Here is a 10,327-nt window from a genome sequence, read left to right as displayed (position 1 = left end):
GGCGCTGGCGTTGAGATTCGTCCGGCTGAAGTAATCCCTACAGGGCCCTTCTTCAGTAATCTCTGGTAATCTACGAAAACTCTTCACTGTCATTTCTAAAAGCTAAACGAATCGCTCCCGGTCACGTGACGGCTGACAGCCCAGCAGTGCGTCTCGGCCCACAGTGCGGACTGGCCAGCGCGCAGGCCGTACCTGTCACCATGGCGGCGATCGTCAGCATTTCGTCCACACAGTCAAACTCACAGGACGCTAAGATGGACTTTGAGAGCTGTGGGTCGAGAGGAAACTCCGACATGATGATCCCAAGTTCAGAGAGATTCCCGTCGTTGTCCAGCGCGGCCAGGTAGTCCAAGTCTTCCAGAGCCTGCATCAGGCTTTCTGGGGCTGCGGCGGGCCGAGACAAGGTAGGAAAGATGGTCAGAAGGTCTCCGCCCAGAGGGAGAAGCAGGTCCTTGAGGTTCCCTCCTGCACAAAACCTCAAACACTGGGCCCGACGCGAGGGACAGTGATCCCCGGGGTCTCGCCTGGCCGCTCCCTCAGCCACCCCACTGCTCCTCCAGGACTTGAAAGAAGTAACTGATCTTTCAGTGTTTTGGGGGGCATTTCTAGAAAAGCACCCAAACTTCTCAGGGCAGGACTGAGCCTGGTGAGGAACACGGCCCTCCTGCTGGGCCCGGGGGACAGGCACGGCATTCTGGCAGGAGGGGTGTCCACTCTGCATGGCTCCCAGATGGTGGTGAGCTGTTCCCACAGCCTCCCGCCCTTCCCATCTCACTCAGGGGCAGCTCCGTCACTTGGAACAGGGCCTACTCCACGCTCTGCTGGCCACTTTAAGTTTGACCTAGATGGCAAAGGCACGGCCTTGGACTGGCTCTCCCAGGGCAGTCCGACTGACCACTGAGGTGGCCAGGCCGTGCCTCACCTGCAGACAGCGACGGCCCACAGTTCTCTCTGCACTGGTCACTGGGGCTCCCCTCCACACCCCTCACTTCTGCTCGCCTGGCCGGTCGCCCGCGTCGGCCAGTGGCAGACGGTCCACCAGGTGAGAGCCCGTGGCACTGGGGTGTTCTATCAGCACCCCCAGAGTGTGCTTCCCTCAGAAGGAGAGGGCTCGCGACAAGGCCGCCCCCGCCCGGCCACCCGGCTACCTGGTCTGTTCATGAAGTCGCAGTGGCCGAGCCCCGCGATGTCGATCCTCTTCATGAACAGCACCATGCTGGTGAGGTTGGCTTCCTGCATCTCTGCCGGCTTCAGGGGCTGCATGACTTTGGACGCAAATTCCTCAGAATACATGCGGAAGAGTTTTCCTGAAAAGACAAGGGACAGTCTCCAGGCCCCTGCGTGGCCTTCGCCCCGCGAGCACAGGCCAGTCTCGAGTCCGCGCCGCTACCTGAACCCCAGGCGCCGACAATCTGCTTGCGGGTCTCCGCCTGGCTCTGGCTGATGGGCTGCAGCACCAGGGAGTTGGCTCTGATCCGCGGGTTGTACACCTGCAGGGGGCGCGGCCGGTCAGCGTCGCCGCAGCGCAGGACGCCCAGCGGGGTGACCGTCTGCACCTGGGGACGCGCTCGTTTTCTTTGCAGAAGACGGTTCTCCCGCCCGGAGGTAGGACGGTCGGGCTGTGCTAAGGGGCCCCGGTCTGCGTTCGGTGACCACGGGCCTCAGCGTCACCTGCCGAAACCCAGCTGGCCCGAGGGTGCCGAGAATGACCGCGGCTCCGGATCTGGCCCACCTGCGCCCCAGAGGCCTCCACCCTCCAGTCAGCTTGCCCCGCCCTCCACGCACAAGAGCTGCACCGTGGCTGAGGCGCTTCCCTGCGGGCACCTGCCCCGGGCGCGCTGACTCGGCCAGACCAGCCCTCGTCCCTTGCGAGGGGCCCTGCGCGGCGACCGGGCTGGCGCGTCACTGTAAGACGACACGAGGTCCTGACAGCCTTCGAGGCCAGGATTTCTTATTTAAAGTGAGTGGTAAAAAACATTTATACACATGTATATCCTTACACTTCAGGGTCAACCCTCAAGGATCTGTGGACATTTCAGTCAGTGTAGGCGAAGCTGGAGAAGATGCTAACTAAGTGCCCCGATCGCAGGGTGCGGTGACGTGCCCTCGGGGGTGGGGCAACGTGTGGACGAGGTGCCCTGCGCCCTTGTCTCGGCCACCCAGCAGGTGTGCCTTGGCACCCGCCACCCCCAGACAGCAGAGTGTCTGCTGTGCGCCCCTGGCCGTCCGTCTCCCGCGCACCCAGGACCGCAGGGGGAGCCCACCCCGTCTCCCTCCCTGGCCAGTAAAATGGGCGGAACTCAAGGAACCGACGGGGAGAAGCGGCGGTCACCTTTCTCCTCTCCATGCCCACGTCGATGACGAATCTGACGGTCTTGCTGCAGATGAGTGCCTCCCCGGAGCTGGCCGTCACCACCACCTTGCGCGGGGAGGCCTGCCACCGCGTCTCCGCGTCGTCCTGGGGCTTGAACAGGGCGCACCTCTCTCTGGGGTACAGGGGGATCACCGCCAGCTCCCCGGCATCCGGGTTTATGTTGGCGCCCTCCTGACAGACCTCCTGATAGGCCTTCTCGATGTCCTGAGCGGAGAAGAAACAGCCCATCCCAGAGATGATGTCACTGCTGGAAGCAGGGTCCGGCCAGCGCCTTCGCTCGCCTTCACGTGTGTGTGTGGGGGGGGGGCACCGGCCTGAGGTCGAGGGGTGACGGACGAGGTCAATACGGTTTTAAGCGACATCGCCACTTCGGGCCGTGGCTGCCTCTGGGCGCCGCGCTGCGTCCCTGCCGGAGACGGCGAGACGGAGCCTCGCGACTCGGCCCGCTGCTGTCACCGCTGTGCCTCTGGACAGTGGGGGCCCCCAGCCCTGCAGCAGTCCTCGGGCCGTCCCACCAAGACCCGGTGCCAGGGTGGGCAGGAAAGGCGGGCGCCGGGCGAGCCGGCTCCCCTCGCCAGCAGGACGCGGTCAACCGCGCCACAGCGCCACTGGCGACAGCTGAGGAGAAGCGAGTGGGAATGGATGAGAAGGCCCCAGCCCCCCGTTCTGTTAGCCGAAACCCCCCACTGGCTTTTCAAAACCCTACTGGAGCCTCCTGCTGAGTCCCGGGCAACAGCCGCTCGCGCACCTCTCCGACTGTCGGGCACTTCTCTTCCGGAAGCTGCGTGTCCCCGTGCAGCGGGGCGTCAGGCGGGCGGGGCGTCTCCCTCGGCCCCTGCTGCCGCGCCTCGACCGGTGGCCCCGAGACTGTCTAGGTGTTCCCTTTCTGCCGCCTCCTTCAGCTTTATCACCTTCCCCGGGCCCACCCCGAGGCTTTGGATCGTGCGGGGTCAGGGAACGTCATGGCAACGTCGACAGGCAGAGGATTCACTCTTCAAGAACATGTGTGCGAGCTACTCGTGCGACCCTGTCAGGCGCGCCGCAGCCATGGAGTTGGGGCTCTCAACTGCTTCCTTCAGGGCAGTGGGCACAACCCACGCGGGAAACCGTCAAAGCTGCGGCCGGAGGCCTCACCCTGCACACTGCACGCAGCAGACTCGCTGTCGGGGGCAGCCGAGGCCCACGGCCGGGGCCCGTCGCCAGCCCACACTGCTGTCATCTCAAGAATCACAACACACTTGGATCAAGGTCTACAAGCCAGTACGGCACCCTGGGTGACATGACACGCACCAAAGCCCCGGGAAGCCACAGCTCTGGGAGGGAAAGTCGGGTTCCTCCGACACCGGAGGGGCGCGGGCTCGGCCGGACCGGGGGTAAGTGGGGTCCCTGCACGCCGCGAGGCCCGGCCAGGGGCGGCCAGCTCTGCAGCAGGGAGGCCCTCCAGCACGCAAGCGAAGACGCCCCACACATCCCTTGTAGGAGCCCAGGAGGGGGAGCCGGGGAGGGTGCGGGGGAGGCGGGGGGCCCTTGTGTCACGACGCTCCTCTCCCGGGAGGCTGGGGGAGGAGGGCTGGGGGCACGACCCCTAGCCCGCCCGGCAGCTGTGGCCTGCTCCCCGGAAGGAGGCCAGCCGGAAGATGGCCGCTGCGCCCTCGGCCCCTGCTCGGTGGTCAGAGCCGCGTGCACCCGCGGAAACTTCCTCCTCGCTGTCCTTGCCGCACAGGTTTTATCCCCCCAGCTGTGTGTCATCTAAGGCGTCAAAAAAGCCCCGAGCTGTGACAGATTAGGTGTAAACAGCGCTGCAGCAAAGCGGAGGGCTACAGAGCCGGCGAGCGGCCTCCCGGGGCCACCTCGGGGTTACTTACTTACTTGTTCGCCGGCCATAAAGATGACGATGTCGCCTGGCTCCCCCGAGTGGTGGATTTCCAGGACGAGGCGCGAAAGGGACTCCAGGGGCCACTGCTGGGCCCCGCTGAAGTGCACCACCTCCACGGGGCGCCCGTGCCGCACCTCGACCAGCGGCACGTGCCCATAGTACGCGCCGAGCCCGCCGGCCAGGTGCGGGCAGGCGTTGATGACCAGCTTCAGCTCCGGCCGCGCGAGCAGCACGCCCTTGAGGAGCCCCAGCAGCACGTCAGTGGCCACGCTGCGCTCCTGCACGTCGTCCAGGACGACCACCCCGTAGCTGCCCAGGAAGGGGCTGGACATCATCTCCCTCTGCAGCATGTCGTCCGTGCAGTACCTGCGGGGAGCGGCGCCCAGTCAGCGCGCGGGAACCCGGCCGGGTTCCTTCACGCCACCGAGGGACACTGACCGAGGCGTGGGCTGCATCCACGTGGCTGACAAGCCCCTGTCGTGACCACGCAGGGAAGTGCCCAACAGGCCGCGCCACGGGCGGGCAGCGCCAGCAGAGGGAGGGCCGGCGCCAGCGGCGTTTCCCGCCAGTTCCCAGAGTCCTTTCCTCGCGTGCTCCCGCTCCCGCAAACACCTGGCACTCACTGCTCTGACCCTGGAGGCGCCTAGCGAGGCTCCCCCAGCCGGGGACTGGCGGTGTCTGCAGCGCCCGTGGCCGGCGCCGGGAGCCGCCCCCGCGGGCGGGTCCTGCCCTGGGACTGGCTCCGCACCCACGCACGCAGTGGGCTGCCGCCTTCCGCCCGGAGCTTCGGAACCGGCAGTGGAGGGCACGCGGCCCGCCTGCAGCGCACACCAGCCGCCCGGCAGCACCGCGCTCCACGGCGGGGCTCGGCCCCCGACACCGCCCTCCTGGGCTCCGCTGACCTCACCCGGCCGCGTGTCTCTGCCGAAGCGGCTTTGCCTCCTGCCGCGCTAAACCTGCGCGGTGAGCCGGCCTGCCCGGAGGTGCTTGGGCCCGACTCAGTCTTCAGGTAAGTGCTTCCCGCGGGCGAGGGAGCCCTGGCGTGCGCCTGCAGACACGCCTGGCTCCCCGAGGTGGGGGGACTCAGCGGCGTGGCGAGCGAGGACGGCCTCCGGCTGCTTACGTAACCGCCAGGCCACCGAGGCGCAGCCTCAGGACGGCCGTCAGGCCCTCGCTCCCGAACGGAACACCTGGCCGCGGCCTTCACGCGAGAAGCCCAGCGCACGGAGTATCTACAGGTGCTCCCAAGCAGAGCTGCGCGGCCGAGGCTAAGGCCGCAGTTCGTGCTTTAAATTCCTAAAGCTAAATTTGTGGGAAACTGAGATACAGAAACGCATAACTTTTCCTAAACTTACACCATCACATCTGAGCAATTCTTGTAAGTGTGCATGCCAGAGGGTCAGGCCTGAAACTCTGAGCCGGGGCTTCAAGTCACCCAGCGCTGGCCGGCAAGACCGTGAGCTCGCCCGGTCAGCTGCCCGTTGGCCTCGAGAAACGGCCCACGGCACGGATGTCAGGCTCACGAGCGCTGTGGTGCCACACCTGCAGGCTGGGCGCCAGGCCCTCCAGCGAGCACGGGGACGAGCGTCGCCGTTCACGGCACGCGGCCCGAAATGCTTTCAGTTTCAGTCGGTGCTCACCAGACGCAGCCTGGCGCCCAGCACCCCAGCAGGTCTCGCCAGCCCATGAGGACCCAGGGGCAGGGGACGTGCCCACGTACCCTCCGTCCTCCCCGGAGCAGCCACGTGTGCCACACCGAGCGTGGGGTGCAGACGCACTGCCTCCAGGTCCCCGATGGGCTGTGCGTGGCTGCCAGTGCAAACGCTGAGGCCCTGGGGCAGGTGGCGCAGGCCACGCCCTCTGGGTGGGGTGCACCTGCCCTAAGCCTGTGCCGGTAGGGGCCTCGAGGCAGACCTGCTCAGGGGCCTGGCCGGGCTGCTGCTCTTGTTCTGTGCCCTCCTCGGCGTTCAACGCTGGGAACCCTTTGTGCGAGGCAAGTTTACCAAAACGCTACCATCAAGGGGATGTTCTGTTCCCACAACTGGGTCCCCACTGAGGAGGCGCTGGCACCAGGAGGCTCAGGCAGGACAGTCTGCAAACAGCGAGGGGCGCCAGGCCGACGAAGTGGCCGAGGGCCGACTGGCCCCGACACAAGGCGGGGCGTGGGCGTTTGAGAAGCCCGAGCCAGCGGGTCTCTGGGGGCCATAACAGACAGGTCATAACTTCTAGGGCCTCTGGGGCACGCTGACGAAGTCTGGGCACGGAGCCCCAGGGGCCGGGGGGCACCACTGCTGCAAAGCAGGCGGTGACAGACAGCTGTTGTTTCAGCAAAGGTGCTTAAAGCGTAGACGGCAAGAGAGAGGCTCCTGTAGGGCCAGAGGGGAGCAGCAGGCATCGGGGAGCGGCGGAACCCCCAAACCAACCTCAGGATGGTCTCGCTGGTACAGCAGTTCTCAAAGGGGATCACGTAGCCAACTTCATGGCCAATGTTAACATCCATCTCATCTGCGACCCGCAGGGCGAGCTGGACGGCGGTCTGCGTGTGGACCTGCGTGCACACCACGCCCCCGTGCTGGTAGCGGACGGACAGGCAGTACTCGGCGCACCACTGGGGCACCTGGGGAGAGAGAGACGGGGGTCAGCGTGGGCCGGTCTCGGCCGAGGGCCCCCGCGCCTGCGACCCGGGGCCGCGTGAGCGCTCGGCGAGCCCGCGTGAGCAGGCGGGGAGGAGGCCGCTCCAGGAGAGGGAAGGCGGCACGGGAGTTAGCAGGGGCCGGCGGGCTCCAGGCAAACGGGCAGGCAAGCGGGAAACCTAAAGAAAGCGGAAACTTGACCGTGTTTCTGGAAAGACTACTGTCTTTAGAGGCTCCGGTGTTCTGGTTTCCAGAAAGCGCCAGCACAAAGCAGTTTCTGCGGTCAACCCTGTGAGGCCAGCAGCGCACGCACCTCGTGGCACGTGGGTGACAACGGCGGCTCGCAGACACTGAGGTGTCCGGGTCAGCCCGCAGCCCCGCTGGGCACCTACACTCGGTGCCCAGTCAGGCCCGAGAACCAGCAGCGGGAGAGTCGACTCCACACATTTACTTCAAAATGATTCTGCCGAAAAGGTACTGTGGAGTGACTGACTGTTACCACGTTCACTCGTGCAGCAATTACCGGCGCCGAGGTCCTGAGTTCACTCGCATACTGCAACCTCCAGGCCCGGCAGGAGACTCTTGTGTTTTTTAAATCCTTCCACGAGTATCATTTTAAAGCATCTAAGCGTTTAGAAGGCTTTTATGCCCCTCCCGAGCACAGGACCGAGCTTCCCGCGTCCGGCCGGTGCGCGCAGACCTCACCCAGGGTCAAGCAGCCCAGAAGCCGGAAGGCACCCTGAGGACCACCCCGCGCCCGAAGTGTCCAGCCCTCCGCGGCAGGGCGCCCGCACCCAGGACTGTCCGGTGTCAGGACGGAGAGCGCCCCGAGGCTGGAGGCAGGTCCCCGCACGCGCCCCGGGTGAGCACAGGTGGGTGCTAGCCCAGCGACCCGGGCTGCTCGTGACTCGGCGACACCGCGGACGTGAGGGACATGCCCAGGCGCAGGCTGCACGCGCCGTCCCTGCTGCCCCGCCGGACAGGGACCTTGTGAAAAATGGTGCTTCCAAGCCTGGACGAGGAACTGGGCTGGGCGGAGCCCCCGAGGGCAGAGCGCAGCTGCGCCCAGGGGCGAGGCCCGTCGGGGATGCAGGCCACTGCGGGCCATGAGGGGTGGGGAGCGTGCGACAGGAATCCACGAGTCCTCGGATGACGAAGGGGACGAGGAAGCTCAGCCTTCTGGGGGGCCGCGCGGGCTGCGCGCAGGAGCGCAGGGTTCGTCCGTCCCCTGGCGCAGTGACATGTGGTGAGGAGCCCCCAGAGGATCCGAGCGGAGAGCCAGCCGTGTGGCCCGAGCGTCCGTGGCCGTGCAGTGGCTGGACAGCGACTGCAGCAGAGCACAGGAGCGCCGCCTCGGCCCATCACCCGTCACGGAGAAACCGCCCCCCGCCGGCCGCGGACGAGGTCACGGTCACCGAGGACAAGGAACCGGAGGGCCGAGCCCATGGAAGGTGCCCAAAGAGAAACGACCGTGAAACGTGACATCGGTTTCGGCTGGGTCTGGACTAGCAACAATTCTCGTTACCACAAAGGCCGTCGGTGGCCAGTCAGTGAAACCTGAACCTGCCACTGAGCTGTGGCTGTCACCACGCACGCCGGCCCCTGGCCACCAGCTGTGTCGTCCTCCTACACGTGCACAACGGTGCCTGGGGGCAGCTGCCATGGCGTCCTCAGCCTCCTCTCGGAAGGTGTGAGAGGGAGACGGTGTGCGCAGACAGAGAACGGCCCCGCAGAGTGAGGAGGCCCCAGTGTTAGGGAATGTGGGTGACAGACTGCAAATGCTCGTACTTTCTTTGCGACTTTCTTGTAAACCTGGAATTACTGCAACACAAAAATAATACTTTTTAAATTTGCCATTTGTTCATGGAAATTATACTCATTTGCTTCTTGTGACAAACTGAAGGCTTTTGTTAGCAAGTCACAATAAGCCCTTACTCGCTGCACAGTGAAAAACGCCCTCCTGTTCAGCCCCTTTTCTCAAGCTACATTTAAACAAGTGTGCTCAGAGGCGGAAACAACTCGGGGGGCAGTGCAGAGGGGGGGCCCTGTCGCTCCAGCTCAGTGATGCGGCACTGGAAAGACAAGTCACCCCCGTTTTCCTCATCTGAAAAAGGAATGGGCTTGGTACCTCGCCCATGCAGCCTATTCTAATTCTTCCATCGTAAGAATCCATAAATGAATCTCATAGTAAAAGTGCTTTACAATTTAAGCAAGGTACAGAGCTCCCTGAAAGCACAAAACCTGTAAGCATTCGTGGCTGCCCTCGTCTTTCCCTCACAGAAGGCCCCGGGACGGTGGCCGGCCCAGCCTGCTTGCGCAGTCGGCTCTCTCCAAGTCAGGACACCGCGGACCCCGTGCTTTTCACTCCCGCGTCCCGGGAGTCCGCGCCGGCCCGCGGCGGGCGGGCCAGTGCGCACCTGCCGTCTCTCCCGCTGAACAGACGCATCGAGACCGTGTGTTTGTTACTGACTATCCCGGGAGAGTTTAGCGGCGCAGGAAGCACAATGAATACCCCATGGGTGTCACTAACTGGGGCTGTGCTGGCCTGAGTAAACGAGGTGGCGGGACTGTCGGATCTGAGCTGCTGACGCTCCAGGGTTGGGTCTGGCTCAGATACCGTCGCTATTCAGACAGAGGCTGCCGGCAACACGCAACTACGTGGGGAACACCAGAGAAGCCCGGAGCGGAGGCGGAAGCAGGACTGGCCGGGGGCCACTGGCCTGGGGCCACTCACCTGGGAGCTCTTGCCGCACTTGGCGTCCCCCGAGATGAGGACCACTTGGTTTTGCAGCAGGTTCTCCATAAAGGAGTACTTCTCCTTCCAGATGGGCAGCTCTTCCCTCTCTTTCAGAAGCTTGTAGTAGCGCGAAGAGTACGGCAGCCCATCAAAGGGGTTGAGCTCCAGGTCCTCACAGGCCAGGCCGCCCTCCTCGTCCCCATCGCTGGAGTCCAGGGACTCGGGGAAGTAGCGCTTCTCGGGGGAAGCGTGAGAGCTTTCCAGCGCTGCCTCTTCCATCTTGTCGGGCAGCGAGCGGACGCATCTGCCACGGGCCGACCGGGTGTGTCCTCCGGAACCCCCACGGGGGCGTCACCGAGTCCCCTGCACCCGCTTGGAGGCCCAGAGTTCGGAAGCGTGGGGTGTCGGTGGGTACCCCTCCTCAAGCCTGCACCTGCGCCTCTCTGGCCCGCGGGCTCACCTGGCACCTCCCGGACGTTCAGTGACTCAGTTAGCCAGACTGAAAGAGACAAACAGGAAAATCAGGTACCCAGCCGAGATGCGAAAGCACACAGCCCAGGTGGTCAAACAGAAGCCAACTGTGTGTTGGCGCTGGCTGGCATCTCCCCTCTCTGCAGCCCGGGGTCACTCGGCGCTCCAAGCCGGGCTGCTGCCGTCTTCCCGGCCAGCCTGGAGAGTGCCTGCATCGGACCTGGCGCTCTGGCTGA

The 10,327-nt window shown here is 64.9% G+C and overlaps 1 protein-coding gene across 1 annotated transcript in view; it reads right to left on the bottom strand.

The window, feature by feature from the left end:
* Positions 1 to 9,968, bottom strand: part of DHX32 (DEAH (Asp-Glu-Ala-His) box polypeptide 32) — a 13,744-nt gene extending 3,776 nt beyond the window's left edge. The window contains 8 exon segments of the mRNA XM_004680368.2: positions 98 to 163; positions 166 to 384; positions 1,149 to 1,307; positions 1,391 to 1,490; positions 2,333 to 2,578; positions 4,244 to 4,616; positions 6,674 to 6,867; positions 9,618 to 9,968. Coding sequence (XP_004680425.1) covers positions 98 to 163; positions 166 to 384; positions 1,149 to 1,307; positions 1,391 to 1,490; positions 2,333 to 2,578; positions 4,244 to 4,616; positions 6,674 to 6,867; positions 9,618 to 9,899 — 1,639 coding nt within the window. The 5' untranslated portion in view covers positions 9,900 to 9,968.
* Between the last annotated feature and the right edge of the window lie 359 nt (positions 9,969 to 10,327).

The sequence above is a fragment of the Condylura cristata genome, unplaced genomic scaffold, assembly GCF_000260355.1.
Source record: "Condylura cristata isolate star-nosed mole 26May11 unplaced genomic scaffold, ConCri1.0 scaffold00011, whole genome shotgun sequence".
NCBI lineage: Eukaryota > Metazoa > Chordata > Mammalia > Eulipotyphla > Talpidae > Condylura > Condylura cristata.
The sequence above is the reverse complement of the archived record's forward strand: the minus strand, read 5'-3'. Positions and strand labels throughout refer to the sequence as shown.